This window comes from Entelurus aequoreus, linkage group LG24, assembly GCF_033978785.1.
Source record: "Entelurus aequoreus isolate RoL-2023_Sb linkage group LG24, RoL_Eaeq_v1.1, whole genome shotgun sequence".
NCBI classification, from domain to species: domain Eukaryota; kingdom Metazoa; phylum Chordata; class Actinopteri; order Syngnathiformes; family Syngnathidae; genus Entelurus; species Entelurus aequoreus.
Window position 1 is genome coordinate 9996719 of NC_084754.1, and position 22931 is coordinate 10019649.

The 22931-nt window shown below is 39.0% G+C and overlaps 1 protein-coding gene across 4 annotated transcripts in view; it reads right to left on the reverse strand.

The window, feature by feature from the left end:
* Positions 1–22931, reverse strand: part of fgd4a (FYVE, RhoGEF and PH domain containing 4a) — a 132207-nt gene that overhangs the window by 59203 nt on the left and 50073 nt on the right. For all 4 annotated transcript variants that reach the window (XM_062036207.1, XM_062036208.1, XM_062036206.1 and 1 more), the window contains exon 2: positions 2989–3072. In XM_062036207.1, the coding sequence (XP_061892191.1) occupies positions 2989–3072 (84 nt within the window). The remainder of the gene's footprint in view (positions 1–2988; positions 3073–22931) is intronic.

Genomic DNA, 22931 nt, shown 5'->3' on the forward strand with positions numbered 1-22931 from the left:
TCTCGCCTCAATGGCAGCAAATAAACAATGTTTCTTCCTAGCCTCATCACTTGAGGACGAGGAATAACTTATAATGCTACACGACACACCGTAGGAGGATATGCTAACCGCAAGCAAGAGCTCTTGAATGTAAACAAGGCAAATTGATAGAAATATCAAGAGTAACAATACCAAGTATAGTATCAGTATATGTCAATACTTCAGTGGTTAGATCAATATTTCCTGAGTTTGTGAAGAAAATCAAAAATAAATAAGTCCCTGGACACAGAAGGGCTTTAAGGGCAAAAACCAAAGGGTTTAAATTAGAACAAATAGTCGGAGATAATCTAAATATTTAATTTATATTGTTATACCACGATACTGTGTTTTTGTCTGATTATAAGTGTGATCAAAAAGCTTTGGTATGACCCATGCTGCCCCTACAACTACTTGGTATTGGATGTGATACCCAAATGTGTAGTATCGTCTAAAAATAATTTAAAATATCCAAACAACAGAAGAATAAGTATTTATAACATTTGAGCAGAAGTGTAGATACAACTATGTTACAACAGAAAGTAATCAGGTAATAAGAGTAAAATTGCATGTAGATTAATAATAGTTTTGAGAAAATTGTCACATTTTGGTGGTGACGAACCCCAAGATGCAGAGATGACGATAGGCATTGAGCGGGAAAACATTATTTAATGTCCAAAAATATAAAGAAAAAACACAAACCAGGAACTAGGAACAGGAAACAGGATGCCAGGTAAACAGGAACTGGAAGACGAGGAACAAAAAGACAGCAAGCTACAAACAGCTACAGAATATAGCTTACCGCTACCGCATCCAGCTACACTGACATCGACAAGTAGAAATGACAATAATCCAGCACTGACTGGAGGGGAAGGCAGGTTTAAATAGCAGCTGGCTGATTGACACCAGGTGTGCCCAGTTGCCAATCAGCCGGGAAGCAGCACTCAGGGAAACAATCAGGAAATAACCAAAATAAGAGCGCTGACAGGAAATGACAGAGGAAAAACCAAAACATAACTATACTGTCAGGGACAAGCCTGACAAAAATATTACAACTGAAAATTACACAACATGTTACCACATACGTCAGCAGCCAAATTAGGAGTCTTTGGAACCTGTTTTGAAATTGTAAAATTTTAATTTACATACCAAATAATATATCATCATATACAGTAGGGCAAGGCAATATGGACAAAAAAGTATATCTCGCTATATATTTTTACTTAAACTTGATATTCGATATATATCTCGATATATTTTCCGGTGAATGTATACGTATAATATGTTGATGGCTATGATCTTCGGCAGACATTTTTGGCAGCATTTCTCATGCGAAATATGCCCGGCTTGGCAACTCGAGAACAGTTTTGATTTGGGATTACATGGTAAACAATTAAAATGAATGTTTTATCCAGACGCATACATTTGTCCAAATGTGGCCAAGTAGAACCTGCTCAGTGGCCTTGTGGTTAGAGTGTCCGCCCTGAGATCGGTAGGTCGTGAGTTCAAACCCCGGCCGAGTCATACCAAAGACTATAAAAATGGGACCCATTACCTCCCTGCTTGGCACTCAGCATCAAGGGTTGGAATTGGGGGTTAAATCACCAAATGATTCCCGGGCGCTGCCACCGCTGCTGCTCACTGCTCCCCTGTGGGGATGGGTCAAATGCAGAGGATAATTTCACCGCACCTAGGTGTGTGAGACAATCATTGGCACTTAAACTTTAACTTTTAGACGCATTGTGGTTTTCCTGGACGTCGTCTACATCGCTAAAAGAAAAATCTAAAGAAGAAAAAAAATCTAAATGCCCGCTTGAATATTCCCTCTTTACTTCTGCAACTCTTTCGTCGTCATTTGGGATGTCTGTTGTGATTTCCTTTCCTGGTTCGATGACTCGCCCTATCTTGCCTCTGATTGGCCTGTCACTAATGTTTTGCCCTAATCTCAACCAATCGTGACTCATCATAGCAAACAACCAACCAATCATGGAAGTTCTTATACGTGCAAGCACGTCTTGGAAGGAGGAAGGGGAGGGGTTTAGTAACCCATGCAGTGTTGAGAGGGAGTGGGAAGCGGGGGAGAATCAGGGAATAAATAAGCGGTGTAGGTCATTTTAACGTGAAATAAATTATATCGATATTTTCTAAATTCATATCTTGTTTAAAAATATATTGATATATCTTACAAACTCGATACATCACCCAGCCCTAATATACAGTATATCGTTATAGCAGGAGGCTGCAATATATACCGTGATATATATTTTAGGCCATATCGCCCACCCCTAAAACTCTTCTCAACTAAACTTGAGCCAAGGTACCACTTCATGGGGCTCTGCTCTGTTTTCACTCGGCTAAAACATCAATCAATGGGAGGCATTCACTTAACCTGATATCTATCATTCTCAGATGCCCTACATGTCCTGATGGGATTAGTGTGTGTAAATGTGCATGCGTGTGTGTGTGTGTGTGTGTGTGTCCCATCTAGCTTCATGTAAGGCTTCCATTGTGTCATCGTCAACTATGTGCGTCTCTCTCTCTCTCTCTGTGTGTGTGTGTGTGTGTGTGTGGGCGTGTGTGACAGAGAGTGAGGTACGGAAAGGTTGACACATCACCATTACCACCCAGCATGGGCCGGGATGAGCCCTTTTTGTTCAACTACTCAGACATTGAGATTAACCCTGCCTCTTCTAATCCAGGAACCAATACGAGTTTAGACGTACAACAAGCATTGTCAGGAGATACTGCAGCACCATTAACATGAGGGGGAGGACATAATTAATGAAAAAGCAAAGGAGAAATGGAGAGTAAAATGAGGGCGGGGGGAGGCGGAGACAAAAACGCTGTGATGCCAGATGAGGCGAAGACGGCAAGAAAGAAGGCTGTATGAAAACAACGTTAATAAAGTCAAACATGTTGTATTAAGAGTCACACAATAAGAGAGGTTGGCTGAGAGTGTGTGATGCTGCTTACCTCTGCATTGCTCGATTTTCACAGGCACACAAGCGTTTTCGTCTGCACACTGGGACTGGAAACACACAGCGGTATCTTTGCCCTCTGCAAGCACATAAGACAGGACGGCTCTATTACAAGATGTCATGCATGGTTTTCAGTTTCAAAGACATATTGTAGCAGCGTACCATGCACTCAGGATATTTTATATCCACTGTAGATGAACACACTTTCTGCTGGAATTTCATTGTTTCCAATACATCCATTTATCTATTTTATATTGTAGATTTGGAAAGTTTGCATTTGCTTATGAATAGATTATGATGTATAGACAACATGCTACCTCTGCTCCTTATCACACCTCATGAACAAAACACTTGCACATTTCATCAATATAGTGATGTAGCAAATGTACAATGATGTGTATACTATCTTTAAAAGTCAGCACACACTTACATAAAGGCCAGGAAACATCATGGATGTTATTGTTTTTTAATCGCCCATGCATTTTATAAGACGCACAAGTGTTTACTACTGCACACAATTAAACAAGACACACAGGTCAATAAGTTCATGTTCTGTTGTTTAATAAAGTTAAAAACGTGAGATAATGATCGTGTTCGGTTTTTGAAAAGTAGGACTAACACACCTGGATTACGCGACTGAAAACCAGATCTCTCCAGAGGACCCTTCGTATCCCACATACCCCAGTATCAACGCGCGGAATATAACCCGGAAGCAGATACCATTTATTAAAAACATAAGCAACAACTGGAAAGGAAGAGAAGACTGTTTATTTACTTTACAAATTCAAAGAACGGAACATTTTAAAGTGCATTAATGGGAGAAAGAAAGAAACTGAGATTTATTTAAAAAGCCAGCTAAGGAAATGGACAATGACGGCTTAATTCGGACTCCCAAACGAAATACGAATGAGATGAAAGAGAATTACACATGTATATTGAAGACAAACCACAATAACTCTGTATTTGTGGCACGAATGGTCTTTTCCTTCGAATTTACAACTCCTTCCATTAAACCACAAAGCCTTATGAATAAACTGACACATTCGAAAAGATTGTTTCCATGATTCTCCGTCTAAAAAAACCTTTGAAACAACTCTCTTCTGCCGGTCTTTCTTTGCTTTGGACCTGCATCCGCTCCAGTTCATTGTTGGTAGTAGCATCATGTTCATAGCGCAATCTAAGATCATTTCTTGATGCTGTCTGCTATTTACCATCAGCATAGCCATTAGAGACGGGATATTATTAATCTGTGCCAATATTACAGCGTACATCATGTACAGCAGAGCGAGGCTGTTGACTAGCAAGGAGCTGGAGATGCCTGGTTTGACGCCATAGGTCAACCGGAAAAGCAATACATTTATAGGAAATAAGCCCTCCACCCCCAGTGCACAGGAAGCACTGGAGTATGACCAACGGGACTTCAATTGTTGGTGTAAAAATACAAAAAACTATTCGAGAAATCAGACTAATTTAGTGCATGGAAATGTAGTGAGTGATGCTCTATATACAGTACATAGTCACAGACTTCTTTGGTGTATCACTAGATAGAGCCTGCGTACCACTAGTGCAGTGGTCGGCAACCCGCGGCTCCGGAGCCGCATGCGGCTCCTTGACCACTCTGATGCGGCTCAGCTACATACATGCAAACCCCCCCGATTTTCCCAGGAGACTTATGGATCTCAGTGTCTCTCATAGATTACTCCCAGGGAAAAAATAATCCTATTTACACTCTAATTACTAAATAAAGTGCGTGCCCTAATTGCACTGCAGTAATTGTCCTCTATAGCATTTACATACAGCGTGCCAGTCCAGCCACATGTTGCATGTTGTTATTACTTGCATACACAGGAGACAGCAAAGCATACTTACTCATCAGCCACACAGCTTACACTGACGGTAGCCGTATCAAACAACTTTAACATTGTTACGTTACAAATATGCGCTACACTGTGAACCCACACCAAAAAAGAATGAAAAACAAATTTCTGGAGAACATCCCACCGTAACACAACATAAACACAACACAACCATTACCCAGCCCTAACTCTTCCGGTCTACATTATACACCCCCGCTACCACCAAATCCCCCCACACATCAACCCCCCCCCCCCCCCCCCCTCTCCGTGCGTTGGTTGAGCGGAAGAGTTAGGGCTGCATGGGATTCTGGGTATTGGTACCGTCAGTGTAAGATGTGTGGCTGCTGAGGTAGTACGCCTTGCTGTCACTTACATGAGCAAGCTGAAATTGCATTCTACGTGTGGTCGAGCAGGTACACTGTTAGGGCAGACTGTAGAGGGCGCCAAATGCAGTGTCATCACGTTCTGATATTCGGGAGTCTCCCGGGAAAAATGAGAGGGCTGGCAAGTATGACGCTATCAAGCGCCATTCATTCAAAACTCGCGGGCTGCACTAACAGTGCACTAACATCAAATTTCCACATTAAAGTGCGTGCCGGTGCGTGTGTCGGAGACCCCTGGTTAACATAGCACAAAGCATTTAAGCTTTGTATGCGGTGTTTTTCATTTTAAATTTTAAAATTTATTTTGTGGCTGCAATTACTTTCTTTAATTTGTGAAACTTGCCAAAATGGCTCTTTGAGTGGTAAAGGTTGCCGACCCCTGCACTAGTGGCACACATACCAAAGCTTGATCATCTTTGCAATGGAACAATACCAACTCCAAACCGATCGCAGCCCTGCAAGACTCCAAATAACAATCCACAAAGCAGTTGAGAAGACAAACAGAACACTAAAAAAAAACAAAAAAGAATAATATCAACAACAGTGTCAATAATAATAACAATGCTAATGTCCATAACAGTAATTAAAAGCATGAAACAAAAAAACTAATTACTGTTATTATTACTCACCACTCCATTAGCATCACAGCCATTAATATAACACAATTATAGTGTCACTGTCACAGTGGCTTTCACTTGCATTTTGTCTCATAAACTAGGCAACACACTGTAGTCATCATTTACCACAAGGAATAAAAAGTCATTTAATAAGATACAATATAAGATCCAAGTGTTTTTGAGTTGAGAGCTCCGTCATAGAACCAATTAAGCTTTTAAGTTGAGGTACTACTGTTGTATTCCAATCACAAGTGTTTTGTTGAGGAATGAAAAGCAACACAACCCTTAGAGATATGGGAAGTAATTAATGCGTCTGGGATATGTAGGGCATTGTCTACTGAGACAGCGAACACAGCTCTTGAATATGCACATAAAAGATTAAAGAGAAAATAGCATTAATAATAGTGATGAGCTCACAGGAGTATTAACCCCCCCAAAGACATGTCCGCCTACTCAAAGACAATTAAAAAGCAACATTCTCACATGCAACAAAGTCAAAAATGAAATTTTGATGCTGCAGGATCAAAAACAGTTGTTGACCTGCAACAGCGTGCATGCAATAACACAGCACTACAAATTAGTTGTATATCCCTGCGCGCACGCTCTTCTCCAGATGACTGTGACTCTGCGACGATACATTTACGATGATGTTGCAGTAAAGTTGACAGTGACATTGAACACCAGTCAAAATGAGTGATGAAGCAGCATCTTGACTGAACAGTCATCAGGTCATGTTGTCTGACAACTCAGCAACAGACTGCACTGTGATAGGTTTCCAATTTCCACGAAGATATACATTATCACCATATGTCCTCTCCACTTTTAGTCCGTGATGGCTCAATGCCACTTTTTTGTCTGATACCAATCAGATACTTTTTTGTTATCAGAATTAGAATCGGTTTAATTGGCCAAGTGTGTAAATCACAAGGAATTTGACATGAAAGTAAGTAAAATATTTTTATAGATGTATTTTTGCTTCATACAGTGGAACCTCGATTTACGATCTTATTTGGTTAGTTATATTGAAGCAACTTTCTCCATAAGTAACAATGAAAACATGAATAATGGGTTCCAGCCTAGACAAAGGTCCATTATTTAGGAAGTCTGTACACTTAAACACAATATAAAGAGTTATACAATACTGTATATCAAACAAACATAACAAGGGGGTGATGGATCAACTTTCTTTTTATAAACAAAGCCAAAACAACAACAACTTGCTAAACTGTCCTCATTCGGAGCCGACCTGCCGACACACACACTCACTATCACTAGCCCTGTGGTGCACTTACAGTTTGAAATCACAAAACATTTTAACTTTACCAGCTAGGTCACTACAACGATTCAGAATAAAAAATTAAATACACTTTACATTGTCGGTTAAATGTTCTTGGGAAGAGGACGGGGGAGGAAAGGAGAGGAAGGAGTGTCAACAACGCTGTGGATGCTTTCTGACTGTTTCAAACCACACATTGCTTGTCCATTGCTTTCTTTGGACTCATTTTGAGCTAGCAAAACTGGAAAAATGTCATAAAAAGGCTAAAAGCCCAAAGTAGCACAGTAGCTATTGACTGAATGCGTACCAGAGCGCGACCATTCGGCCACAATGGATGTGCTGCCGAGCACAAAATGTATGCGTTGCAAGGTACACATAGGGTGGATGCGACGTTCGTACTCCGAGACAAGGTTCATACACAAAGCCTATTTTTATTCGGTCTGTAGTTCCCAAATCAAAAAGTTTGTACAGTTACAAATTTGTAAACCAAGGTTCACACTGTACGGAAAAAAAAATCACATTATGTTTAAAAAAAATATTCTGCTCTCCTGAAGGAAGAAATTAAATGGCACACGTCATGACTCATCTTATACGATACTGCTTCTGATGTTTGCATTCAACTGGAATTTTACAGGTGAAACTCAACACAATTGAATATTTTGCAAAGGTTTGTTCATACCAGGAATTAGATTTACAAAGTGAAACTAATATATGACATTAGCTCATAACATGCAACTCAAGATACTTAAGACTTACTTTGATGATTATGGCTTGCAGCTTATGAAAACCTCAAATTGAAAATTTCTGAAAATCTTCGCTTTCCAAAAACTGTAAACCATGATCATCAAAATTATGACAAATAAAAGCTTGTCATATTTCAGTTTGTATGCAATGAGTTTATAGCACTTATTAGCTTCACATTTAAAGTTGAATTGCTGAAATGAATGGACTTTTAAACGATATTCAAATTTTTTGAGTTACAAAGAGACAAGTGTTGGAAAATGGATGGATGGATGGGCACTAGTATATAGCGCCAATGTTGGCCATAAGTGAAATAATTATTTTTACAGATAAATAGCATATGCGCTTACAAAAGGTACAATTAAACATAGTACAAGCCTTTTTAAAGCACTCACAATTTTAACATAACTTTAGTCCCTTCAACATTAGATCCACTATGGACTGTACTCTCACAGTATTATGCTTGATCCACTCGACGTCCATTGCACCGGTCGACCGGGGAGAGGGGGGGGGGGGGGGGGGGGGGTGGTCATCCCATTAGGTTGAGTTTTTTCTTGCCCTGATGTGGGATCTGAGCTGAGGATGTCGTTGTGGCTTGTGCAGCCCTTTGAGACACTTGTGATTTAGGGCTATATAGGTAAACATTGATTGATTGATTGATTGAACATGGGACGGGGCTGATTGTTTTTCAGAAAGATATGGCAAATGGTAAATAGGTTATTCTTGTATAGTGCTTTTCTACCTTGAAGGTACTCAAAGCACTTTGACACTATTTCCACATCCACCCACTGATGGTGGGAGGTGCCATACAAGGCCCTAACCATGACCCATCAGGAGCAAGGGTGAAATGTCTTGTTCAAGGATACCACGGACGTGACTAGAAAGGCGGAAGCTGGGGATCGAACAAGGAACCCTCAAGTTGCTGGCATGGCCGCTCTAAAAACCGAGCCAAGATGAACATTTCAGCTTCTGTTCATGAATAAAGCTGGAGGCGGTGCTAAGGAGCCTCTTGCTCTTCGAATTGTTGGTGGTGCACAGAGACACAAAGTTACTGTGACTTCCAAGGAGGACAATCTAGGTTGGTTGAGGTGCCATTACAGTAGAGGATTGAATGACTTGTCATGGCTCTCCTTTTCTTAGCACTAGCTGACTGTAAAAAAATCTGAATACACTTTACCGCGATGCAACAGCAAATGTTTGATCAAATTGTATTATTTACATGTCCAATGCTGATGCCCCTAAGACTCTTGCATGGCACAAATTGTACTTGGCCGTATTACTTTTGTCTTGCCTTGCACGTTTAGTAACCTCCCGTGATGATGTTTACGGCGCTGGGCGATCTATTGAATGTTCTACCAACCATGTTAGCTAGCTAGCTACTGTGGTTCAGTGGGTTGGCATGTAACGCAACTTTAAAGAGAATAATTCTATGGGCTTTTGAATCGGAGGCGTCATACTTTTTCTACTCTATCTATTCTTCTAAATTTGGCCAGTAGGCTACCAATAATAATACTAGAGATGTCCTGATCAACATTTTTGGCCTCCGATGCTGATCAGATTTTTTTTGCCTCAAGTCTGAGGTAATTTCGAGTCTCGATCCGATACTTTAAAAATAGATTATGGAACTGAAAATGTTTTATTGTGAATAGCTCGAGTAAACACAAAGACACATTTTTATAAAGTTGATTTTATTTAAGTTTGAATTTGCTGGTATTGGTAAATCAGATATTGTGTTAGATGTGTGGTATTGAATGCTACATATAGTGTTTTAAACTAAATAAAGTGGCTAGAGCACATTAACTAAACAAAAGCAAAATCTACTATTGGCTCCCATTTAAAAATATTTGGGTTTCACCCTCAAAGCCTTCCTGTCTCCAGACACTTTCTCTTTGAGTTTGTAAACAATAACAAAAACGACCCAAAAAACATTTTTCAGTAAAAATTAAAAAATATCACGTTATATAATCACTTTAGTATCGTTTATATACTGATAATATATTAGGTATCGATAGTACCGACCTAAGTATCGATCACTCCTACTTTACATTGAAGCCTTTAGTGATTAGCTTGTTGTATCATCCTGCTCGGTGTGTGTGTATAGCATGCTTTGCCATTCCTTTTCCTGTCGTCCTCCAGTAATAACGATACTTGAAAGAAACCTATCTTATTTTTTGCCACGGTGGTGAGGATTAGTATTTTAGAAGCGGCATTGCATTGTGGGATAGACTACGTGTCTCAAATCAAGCCGGTACTGTGGCAAAAGACGCACCCTCCTGGTATGCATACAATCCTGCGTGTAGGAATGCGGAAATGTAGTTGTGTCTCACTCAGTGTGAATCCCTTTTGAAGATATCTTTCAATTGAGTACTATCTTAAGCCATGTAAACACTGGGACACAGCTGTGGTAAAGTTGGGCTGGGCTCGACTGCTTAGCAGCAGATCGCCGACGAGTTAAAAAGGCAAATATCAGCCCCTGATACAAACCTATGATCAGGTTGTGGACATGTCTGATTGATACCAATCCTAAAGGGATGGATAGTGGATTGAAACATACTGTACCTACTTTTAGTACCTTTATAGATGCTTAACTAATAAATTAAAGTGTTATGCTTCATAGTGACAACTTGGACTTCTACTTTCAAATTGTTCTCCTCTCGTACTTTTTATTGGTCAAAGTTTCTTTGAAACATACACTACCGTTCAAAAGTTTGGGGTCACATTGAAATGTCCTTATTTTTGAAGGAAAAGCACTGTACTTTTCAATGAAGATAACTTTAAAGGCCTACTGAAAGCCACTACTACCGACCACGCAGTCTGATAGTTTATATATCAATGATGAAATCTTAACATTGCAACACATGCCAATACGGCCGGGTTAACTTATAAAGTGATATTTTTAAATTCCCGGGAAATATCCGGCTGAAACATCGCGGTATGATGACGTATGCGCGTGACGAAGTCCGAGTAACGGAAGTTATGGTACCCCGTAGAATCCTATACAAAAAGCTCTGTTTTCATTTCATAATTCCACAGTATTCTGGACATCTTTTGCAATTTTTTTAATGAACAATGAAGGCTGCAAAGAAGACAGTTGTAGGTGGGATCAGTGTATTAGCAGCGGACTACAGCAACACAACCAGGAGGACTTTGTTGGAGCGCTAGCCGCGCTAGCCGCGCTAGCCGCGCTAGCCGCCGACTTCACCTTGACTTCCTACGTCTCCGGGCCGCCAAACGCATCGGGTGAAGTCCTTCGTCCTTCTGCCGATCGCTGGAACGCAGGTGAGCACGGGTGTTGATGAGCAAATGAGGGCTGGCTGGCGTAGGTGGAGAGCTAATGTTTTTAGCATAGCTCTGTGCAGTACGGTTGCTAAGTTAGCTTCAATGGCGTCGTTAGCACAGCATTGTTAACCTTCGCCAGCCTGGAAAGCATTAACCGTGTATTTACATGTCCACGGTTTAATAGTATTGTTGATTTTCTATCTATACTTCCAGTCAGGGGTTTATTTCTTTTGTTTCTATATGCAGTTAAAGCAAGATGCTATCACGTTAGCTCGTAGCTAAAGCATTTCGCCGATGTATTGTCGTGGAGATAAAAGGCACTGAATGTCCATTTCGCGTTCTCGACTCTCATTTTCAAGAGGATATAGTATCCGAGGTGGTTTAAAATACAAATCTGTGATCTACAATAGAAAAAGGAGAGTGTGGAATCCAATGAGCCAGCTTGTACCTAAGTTACGGTCAGAGCGAAAAAAGATACGTCCATCGCTGCCTCTCAAGTCATTCACTGTAACGTTCCTACGTTACAGTCCTACGAATCTTTCATCCTCGCTCAAATTAATGGGGTAATCATCACTTTCTCGGTCCGAATCTCTCTCGCTCCATTGTAAACAACGGGGAATTGTGAGGAATCCTAGCTCCTGTGACGTCACGCTACTTCCGGTACAGGCAAGGCTTATTTTTATCAGCGAGCAAAAGTTGCGAACTTTATCGTCGATTTTCTCTACTAAATCCTTTCAGCAAAAATATGGCAATATCGCGAAATGATCAAGTATGACACATAGAATGGATCTGCTATTCCCGTTTAAATAAAAAAAAAATCATTTCAGTAGGCCTTTAAACTAGTCTTAACTTTAAAGAAATACACTATACATTGCTAATGTGGTAAATGACTATTCTAGCTGAAAATGTCTGGTTTTTGGTGCAATATCTACATAGGTGTATAGAGGCCCATTTCCAGCAACTATCACTCCAGTGTTCTAATGGTACAATGTGTTTGCTCATTGGCTCAGAAGGCTAATTGATGATTACAAAACCCTTGTGCAATCATGTTCACACATCTGAAAACAGTTTAGCTCGTTACAGAAGCTACAAAACTGACCTTCCTTTGAGCAGATTAAGTTTTTGGAGCATCACATTTGTGGGGTCAATTAAACGCTCAAAATGGCCAGAAAAAGAGAACTTTCATCTGAAACTCAACAGTCTATTCTTGTTCTTAGAAATGAAGGCTATTCCACAAAGTTGTTTGGGTGATCCCAAACTTTTGAACGGTAGTGTAGGTCTAAGGTCAAATATGACATGTCTACTGTATTGAGATGCACCTGAAATCATGCTTGCCTTATTGGCAGATTTTCAGTTTTTTAATTGTAATAATATCCTGTAGTCTTGTGTAATTGTCTTTCTTAAATAGTATTTTGGCTCGATCAGACATGCAATCGCAAATATTAAAATACATTTGATCAGTTTAACTTACCAATCCCAATCAAAGACTGCATCTTAATATGTATATGTTACCAGTAAAGCTGCAATGCTTTAATTGATGAATACATAGACTACTGTATATCATATTCACATAGTGTCATCATTTACTACACATGTAAGTCTTTGGGGTGTCCAACGGGAACGATGATAGTGTGTTAGCGGGCAAAATCAGCATGATCTACTGTAAAGTCACTGTTCTTACAAATTGTGTTTGTTTGGTAATGCAGCTGAGATAGGCTCCAGCGACCCCCTGCGACCCCGAAAGGGACAAGCGGTAGAAAATGGATGGATGGATGGTTGTGTAAAGAAGGAGGTATAATTTTCTGGCTAAGGGATTAAATTAAAGCTTTCTCCATCAGCCATCTGGACTCCTCATGACGGGTATCCTGTTGTTTTCATACACGTGCATGTATGCACAGACACACACACATGCAGTTTCCTACTTATACATAAAGTAAGCAGCTTATACATCCAGGCTATCAGACATTTTCACAAAGAAACAACCCACAAAAAATGTAACACTTCCACCAGCTGCTTGGCCATGTGACCAACGACATCACACTGCTATTGTTTCCTCAAGTGGGGGAAGTGTCACAATATGTCAGCGCTGGAAAACGCACACAACTTGAAAAAAAACAGGCGTCCACTGTGCCAAAACATAAGTGACATCTCTAGTTTTACGAAGTTCAGTGTAAAGTAACCTTATACGACTCTAAACATCCACCTTCATACTATCAACATTCTGTTTTCACATCCAACAACCTTTGGGTCATGAGGCAGAATGAGCACCACAGATCAGGCCACCCAAGTCACTCAGAATTGCACCTTACCTGATCTTTAGATGAACGTCAACATAGATGAAATGATAACAAGCTGAGCTGTTGAGCAAAACAAAGCATCAGTACACCAAAAATGTGGAAAAGGAGGTGTGTGGAATTTAAGAAACGTTATTTAGACACATTGAAAACTGTCTAAATTACCATCCTTAGGATTGGCTGACTCACATAGACAGTGGCAGAGGTCGACAGAACGGAATATAGTCATTGCTTGTGCATTACTTTGGTGAGGAGAATGGCCGACAAGAGTTTTTTAAGTTGAAGCTTTGAAGGTAAGTGGCAATCCTTTTCCTGTTGCCTTTTTTGCAAACACAAGTTACCAATACTACAGACTTTTCCATACATGTATTTATTTATTCGCCAGAAATCAGACATCAAAGGTAGCTTCGGCCACTTTATTCGGGCAAAATGCCACTCTCATTGCTCCGGCAGGTTTACTTGTTATGACCTTTACTTCTTCTAGCTCAGGGGCCTTAAATTCAATTGAGGCAGAGTTGGGATGAGGCTGGGCCGTACAAACTGAGCTAAGGTTGGCCTTAGAGCAAAACAAATGTAACATTTAAAAAGGACCTATGATGAATTTCGTAATGATTTTTTTCCGACTCATAAATGTTACACTGTTGGATACTGGTGTTAAACAATGCCAAAGCGTCAAATCATAAGGTTCATGCATTTGGACGTGAGCTTGCACGCACTTTTGTGAAGTTACAGCAAGGTGGACGTACTTATTTGGATATTAAGGCAAGCTCTCAGCTAGAGGGGAAGGAGCTCGCTACTTCAGACTACGAAAAAACATAAATAAAGGTAGGATAAAATAATATTTTTAGTTAATCTAGGGCATGCACATTTTTTATGCTCTCTCCGAGTGTGCAGGAGTGTGCAGAAATACCTATGTTGTGACCAAGTGAATGTAAATAATGTATATGTTTATGTTGGACCATGTCTGGAAAGAAAAAATAGTGAACAGTGTACATTTTAAAAAGATAAATGATGATACTTTTGGCATGTTTTCATTAGCAATCTGGGAACATCTCCACAAACCAACATCTTGCGAACAGATTCAGGTTATAAAAGTGATTGTGGAGCAAAAGCTAAGCAAAGATTACACTAAAGCATATCCAATACATATTATCTTGATCGGTGGTTCGCAAGCGTTTTTCACATAGTACCACCTCAGAAAACACTTGGCTCTCCAAGTACCACCATGATGACCAACATTAAAATACAGTAGCGTAGTAGGCATAATATTCATTAAAAACAAGGCAGAATTTTTATTTAACAAATATATCTAATAATTTTAGCCACTGTAACAATACACACAGTTTGAACAATAACGCTGTGTTTGAATATTTACTTTATATATTTTGGCATACCACTGGGTGGAGCCCACGTACCATCAGTGCCACAGTTTGAGAATCACTGATCGAGACCACAAGTAAGTGTAATAAATGTAGATTAACATTATCACAAGTCTTCTTTAATGTACTTGAGAATTTCAAAATATTAAAAACAGTCCACATTATGAATCCATAATGGCTACAATGAAATAGTGTTCAATAAATGCCTTCCAGACAAAACTGTGCTTTAAGATGCTTGTGAAATGCCCTTCGTCAGATGTAAGCTTTTGAAACTATTTTCCCTGGAGTAACTTCAATATAAAAAGGATTTACTGTAATTATTGTCTTAATCGTGTGCGTTTTTGTGGTTCAAAAATAAATTAAGGTATAAGCACACCTACTGCATTATAGGGGTCATATTATAATTTTTTGTCTACATTTAAAACACTTCCTTGTGGTCTAAATAACATGTAATGGTGGTTCTTAGGTCAAGGTCAATATTTTTAATAGATTTTGTTTGACAGACCATCTTCAAGTCGTTTTCTGATCGTCCCTTTAGAATGCGTCGTTTTGTGAGCGGTTTTATGTACACTTCAGCTCAATAGGTAAGAACAGTTGGCTTTGCATTTTAATTCCCCCTTAAGTTGAGCTGTCGATAGGAGTTTGGTCTTTGTTGACCTTCTATAGCAACAAGCAGACTGCAAACGACTTTTCATGACAATGGCTTGATTATTACCTTCAGAAAATGACATGTTATACACTGTGAGCAGCAGAATCGGGACCACGACAATAGACAATGGGGTATTGCGAACATTTAAAATATCAGACATAGTTGCTCACTATTTGCTCAATAATGTATTTTGAAGTAGCAGAATTGTGTAAAACATGCATTCAGGAAAAATTAAAAGGGAAACGATCAAACAATATAAAAAAGCTAACCTTTATTAGATGTGTATTCTGCGAATAATCTATCAGTGACAATCAATTCCTTTGTAATAAACTAAAATACAAAAGTTTAGAGAATATTAGTCAATTTGTACAAAAGTGAATTTGTAAAGACACAATCAAATTAGGAGTTATAAAACACACCATTCCGAGTTAATATGAGGAGCAGACTGTTGTCCCATTCAAAGAAGACTGAACAAGACAAAACATCCGTACGTGTGTGGTTTCTGTGGCTCGGCTGTCTCTAAAGAGCTCTAAAATACCTTGGTCTCAAACCAAGAAAAAAACATGTCCACAGTACCTGAGCACACTTTTTTCCAGAACTGCAACGCTGTCCACATGCTGAAATCCACAGAATGTTGCTCCATCTTGGAAATGTTCTACTAAACCTTGAAACTACAGTATAGTCCTGCTTTTTTCAACCGCAGTTCATTACATTTGTTTACCATCCCAGTAACTGTACCTGTACTGTACAAACCGGTTTATGACGGAGAAAAAAGGAGGAGACGGACAAAGCTGCCCTTAAAGATATTTATTCACAGTCCATTGCATGACAATGTTCCACTAAGAATGTAATTGGAGTAATGCCAGGATGGGATGAGAAAAAGTGAAAATGAGAGAAACCCCAAAGCAGAAGGAAAGATGGCAACGAGGGAGCTGAGAGAGTGTTAAAGAGTGGCAAAGATGAAAATAAACAAGCCTAAACAAGTCCTGTTTAACGTCTCACTAATCTGCTATCACACATTTCTATCATTATGTAAAATGTCATCTGTCCAGGCAAGTTTTTTCTTCACTGCACAGACACCCAAACTGATTAAAATCATCATATTAATAAAGGTAGATGACCGCCACACGGAAATAGAATTTAATGTATGAAATATTTTATTAGCTCCCAAACTTATCCTGCAAGTGCATGTCAAGCAGAACAATTGTTTATTTCAACTATTTTCCCTAAAATGTGCATTTAGGCTGTAAAGTGTGTTTTATGTGATTACTCTATCGATCGAACAAACTAGATTACTCGATTATTAAGATAACTGATAGCTGCAGTCCTACTGTCAACCAATCAATGGTACTGATACCATGCGGTATCAGTATCAAATCGATACCAGTGTGACGAGACCAATATTTATCTGTAATCTATTTATTTGAACAGATATTGTGTTTTTAATTGCTGTGTTGGTTGTATGGTTACGATACTGATATTGTTATGGTTATATAATGTTGTCCTTGGGCTCTGGAGGGCTCTGCGGGTAAAAAGCCAAATAATTTGAATGAGAGCCAATACTCTTGTTTACCTTTTTTGCAATTTATTAGGCTCAAACAATTGTATGTAATTAAAGGGAACAATTTTATTACAGTTGCAGAATGTAAAAACATGATGAAGGTTGTTTTCCTTTTGTTTTAAATTGATTATAATCATGATGAACAATTTAAAGGCAAAATCATTCAAAGTATCGGTATCAGCATCGGCAGTCCTGGCGCTGTATTTACTTGGTGTCGTCTCATTGCTAAATAGCCCAACATGGCAGTAATACCACAAAAGTTACCCTAATAAATATCACATGAAATCAATACACAAAAGAACACATTAAACCAGACAAGACAGTATTGCTCCCCCCAAAAATGCAGCAGAGATTCATACAAAACTTACAGCTAGTGGAATTAAATTAAATCACACGAGATCTGCACGGATCCATTAAAAATGCAGATCGAATAGCCAAACAGGAATCTGCATTTGCATGGCTGTCCTAGTTTGAGAAGTATTATTCAGATGCAACTCATACATAATGGAATTGGGGGAACATATTAGCATGCCAAGTCACACCCCTTTAATCACGCTGCAGATAATGTGTCTGTGTGTGTTTTCCATGTTCCACACACAAGACCTTGGCTATTGAAGGACAACAGATGTGGCCGCACTGTCCCCACTCCTCAGTCCACACACAATACAACAATTACCAAAAGACTTATGGGTCCTCTCAGACATAATAGAGTACAAATTAAAAGACCTTGTGCTCAAGCAACCTTTCTGTAGGAAGAAAAAACATCCTGACATGAATCAGTTGATTTATTTTTATCTCTATGTGTACTCACTCACTGCGCTGAACCGGTTCAGGTCCTGTCTCAATCACAGGATATACTATAACTATGTCTCTGACCAATTTGACATGTGGGGTTCCTCAAGCCTCGATACTGGGACCCCTATTATTCAACTTGTCCCTGCTGCCACGAGGCCAGCTAATGCACAGTTTGAAAATGTGTGTCTCAATTCAGCGGCTGCATCCTTTGCAGTGCGCATTTGTGGGGTGCAGACATTATCGCGGTGCACGAAGGCTGTCCCAATTAAAAAAAAAGTCCAGAGTGTCCTTACAATCCGGCCGACAAATGTGCCCTTTTCTTCCATTAGCAGAAAGGTTGCATCCGTGTACACTTCGCGTCCTTTCATATATCGAGATCTTTTGCACGCTTAACTGTGAAAATTGTATACAACATGGCGACACTACGCAGAGCGGAAAGAGCGACTTTAAAATGTAAGTATCGCTTTATTTATTCATTTAAACCCGCTAAAAGCAGACATGTCAAGCTGGGGTGACAGTCGTGATATACATTTGTGTTCAAATACCAGACCTCGACTATCGTAATGTTGAGCGACCTCCGTGCTCTGCACCTGTCTTTACCCCAAGGGAGAGCCATATATCCGGCCATTGCAGATAGCTTTATGATCGTAGCTATTTTTCAATGTTTGGAAATAAAGCTTAACATCTTTTAATTTACTATTTAAGACCGCAAGAAGTTGACTTAATTATGTTCTATTATTCTGTGGCCGGAATAATTAAGTATTGTAAACGTGTGCATCAATGTACTGGCATTAGTTTTTGCTGTTTTTTGTACATTTGCATGTTTTTTGAAAATGTTTGCATCTATCCATCCATCCATTTTCTACCGCTTATTCCCTTCGGGGTCGCGGGGGGTGCTGGAGCCTATCTCAGCTACAATCGGGCGGAATGCGGGGTACACCCTGGACAAGTCGCCACCTCATCGCAGGGCCAACACAGATAGACAGACAACATGCACACTCACATTCACACACTAGGGCCAATTTAGTGTTGCCAATCAACCTATCCCCAGGTGCATGTCTTTGGAGGTGGGAGGAAGCCGGAGTACCCGGAGGGAACCCACGCAGTCACGGGGAGAACATGCAAACTCCACACAGAAAGATCCCGAGGCCGGGATTGAACTCACGACTACTCAGGACCTTCGTATTGTGAGGCAGACGCACTAACCCCTCTGCTACCGTGCATCTATTAATGATTATTGTGATCTTGTATTTAACCCTTCTTTTTTGTTGTTGTTGTGCAGAATAATCAAGAAGGACTTTGACAACAACAGGGCAAACAAAATGACACAAAACTGATCATTTAAAAAACAATGGATTTTTATAACCTATACAAATTAATAAACTCACATGCTGAAACTATAGTTGTTGTGATTTCCTCTGCTATCATTGCAAATAATCATATAATGATAATAATAGTATGCTATCCCAATATTTACTATTACTTGCTATAATGCAAGCAATTTGACAAGATTATACAACTCCATCAGTTGTAAATATTATACATATTAATAAAGTAACTGCTGAATAAGATTTTATTTAATTATATTTATTTATTTACTCTATATTCATTTTATTTTTTCTATTCATCTTCATATGTCTTACTTGTATTTTATTCTTTATCTCTACTCATGGTTCTTACTATTTTACAAGTTTTATTATTTTAATTTTCCAAATGTTCCTCAGATGAGCCATCTGCCTCAGGGGTTATCGGCCATGCTTGTAGGGGCACTTTGTGTCAGTGTCCTGGTGGCCATGGTCTGATGACCTCCTGGTGCAGATGGCTCCTGCGATAGTGTTTACTCACATGTCTCCTCTGTATTCAGACATGCAATCATTTGTCCATTTAGTTGCATACTTGTGTATGGTGTGTGTGTGTGTGTGTTTGTGTTTGGTATCTGTGTCCGTGCGTACGTATGTGATAATGGAAGATATGGGTCATCGGGGTATCGTTTTTATAATTTCTATAATGTATGAAAAGCGCTTTATAAATACAGTTTGATTGATTGATTGATTGATTGTGTGGTGTTGCTGTATGGATAGACCGCAAGGACTCTTTCTTGCACATTTTCTGGATATTCTGTGTTTTTAAATGTGCACGTCCCAGTACAACAACCATTCACAAGCATAACAATAAATCCATCATTAACTAATTATTAGGAATACCAGCTTTAGAATGCTTGTCAACACATGACACATCTCCATGACAACCATCTCTAAGGATCGGCCAGCTCTAACCTCAGGAAAATCAGACGGCGGCGGTGCCGGTACATCTTAGCCGCTTCCTCTAAAATGAAGCTGATGATTATTTTATTTTTAATATATGTATCTTCCGCAGCTGAAATAGGCTCCAGCACCCCCCGCGACCCCAAAAGGGACAAGCGGTAGAAAATGGATGGATGGATATGCATCTTCCTTACTGGCTGAATGGCAGCATTAATAGTACCAGATTGTACCTGAACAATGTCCAAACTTTTCCCACCACTGAATGTGTGGGGCCACTTTGATATTCATAATAAAAAAAAATACACGTATGTTTTGCTTTGTGGTATTAATAATTATTACCAAGTGTTCACAATAATTATTGGAACCGGCCAATATGAGGAATTATCATGTCACACCGATAAATTTGATAACGTTAAAAAATAGCTCCAATAACAAATATGCTTAAATGAGGTGAGAATACCCATACTGTGCTGTAGGTGGGTTGGGGTCAACATCAGCTGAGCTTACAGAGTAAACTAGAATTGTCCTGATACAAGTTTTTCACTTTCGATACTATAATGATATTGGAGTTTTGAGTATTGGCCGATACCGATATTAATCCAATACCATATCAACCAGAACACGTACCTTAATCATGTTCTGGTGTGGAATTTTAGAAAAGGCTTGATCAAGTGAAATTACTCAAACAGAGAACAATGGTAGTTATTAAAAACACTAACCTATTTATTAACTGAGAATTGACTTACGTGGTCTTCAATTAAAATGAAGTGTGATGGTATTTTTTTGGCAACACCTAGTGGTGACAATATTTAATTAAGTTAAGTTTATGACACAGTAAGTTGAATGATACGGACACGTTTGTTACTGGATACTTTCTAAGACGCTTCTGCTTTGGACACTTTGTCTATTTAAGTAATATGCAACTAAAATTATTCATACTTGTTTGTACTGACAGTTGTCATGTTTTAGACAGCAATATTATTCAGTTACGGACACCTTTTACATGTCAAGCTTGTCTGCTGTTGTGTACTTAGCTGTTGTGTACAGTAGCTGCTAGGCCCCAGTAGCCTACAATGTAGCTTACCATGTTTACCTTTAATTACTTCCCCATTATACAAAAAAAGACCAACCTTGTGAGCTTTTTGGAGGACATTTCAATGTTAACTGGCTGCCCAGCTTTGCAAGAGCAGGACTGCTTGCATTGGAGCTTATATCAGAGGTTTTATATGCAAGCTGATATCATCAGATACTTGTTTTTTTGCTGATATTGGACTGATATCTAATTTCCATGTCGGATCTAGACACTCGTAGTGTAAACAACCATGCTGCAGATTGTGTGGGTATTCTTTACTGTTTCAAAGGAAGACATTTTGGTCCTGATCTACAAAGATTCAGATACCATGTGCTAAACACCGTGTGTAAACTAATACAATTAAGTGTACTATTAGTGGGTGTGTTGCATGTGATCAACAGTACCAGGAGTGCATATGCCATGATAACTGGTCAGGCCGCCTTATTTAAATGGGGGTTTGTGTGTTCTACTGGCTGTGGTCATGGAAACACTCCAAATTCATGTTACTATTGTCTACAATATGTGTGCGATGTTGATGTATTAGCAGCATATACAATACGTAACATTTTTTCTGCAATATAGAAATGCAATCGAGACAACAGAAACTATTTTTAACACACTGACAATGCGCTCTGCAGTAGCTCATTCATGCGTCTGGAATGATCCGAATGCAGGAAAATGCATAACGAAAGACGTTTTTTTGTTTTTTTTTAACATGGGAGATATAATACTGTGTAATATATTTCCTAAATGAAAAAATTAACAACGTTTAAAAACACCCGGTAGCAGAAACGAACACGCTTCAATTATTATAATTTTTTATTCAGCCCCTTAAGTTGTCCAACAGATATAAAATGATATTGCTAAATACCGTATTTTTCGGAGTATAAGTCGCTCTGGAGTATAAGTCGCACCGGCCGAAAATGCATAATAAAGAAGGAAAAAAAACATATATAAGTCACATTTTTTGGGGACACTTATTTGATAAAACCCAACACCAAGAATAGACTTTTGAAAGGCAATTTAAAATAAATAAAGAATAGTGAACAACAGGCTGAATAAGTGTACGTTATATGACGCATAAATAACCAACGGAGAACGCGCCTGGTATGTTAACGTAACATATTATGGTAAGAGTCATTCAAATAACTATAACATATAGAACATGCTATACGTTTACCAAACAATCTGTCACTCCTAATCGCTAAATCCGATGAAATCTTATACGTCTAGTCCAGGGGTGGGCAATTCATTTTTACCGGGGGCCGCATGAGCAACCCGAGCACTGCTGGAGGGCCACATCGACAATATTTCAATTAAATTTTGCTCAATATTATTTTTGATATATACCGTAAGGTTAATAATAATAATAATAATAATAATAATAATAATTAATAATAATAGTAATACTTCAACATAGTGTGTGTAACAGCATTCCATGACTAATATAAATAAATGAACAGTAATAATAAATGACAGTAAAATAAGCACACGTATGACTGAGGAGTCATAGTGTAACTTTGTGTGGTGTTTGAGTTGTCCGACTTTTTGTGTGGCCATAAACGCACCAGTGGTTTAGTGCTATGCGTGTTGGTGACAGATGACAAGTTGGTTTTGGCCTGGTTTGTACGGCAGAAAATGACTAGTTTTTTGAGATAGAATTGTTTTACTCATGTTTTTGGTGTGGTTATGTCCGAATATAAACAGTTTTGCTCAATAAAGTGATCGATATAATTCCTGTCCTCGAAGCATCTCGATAGATGTTACAATAA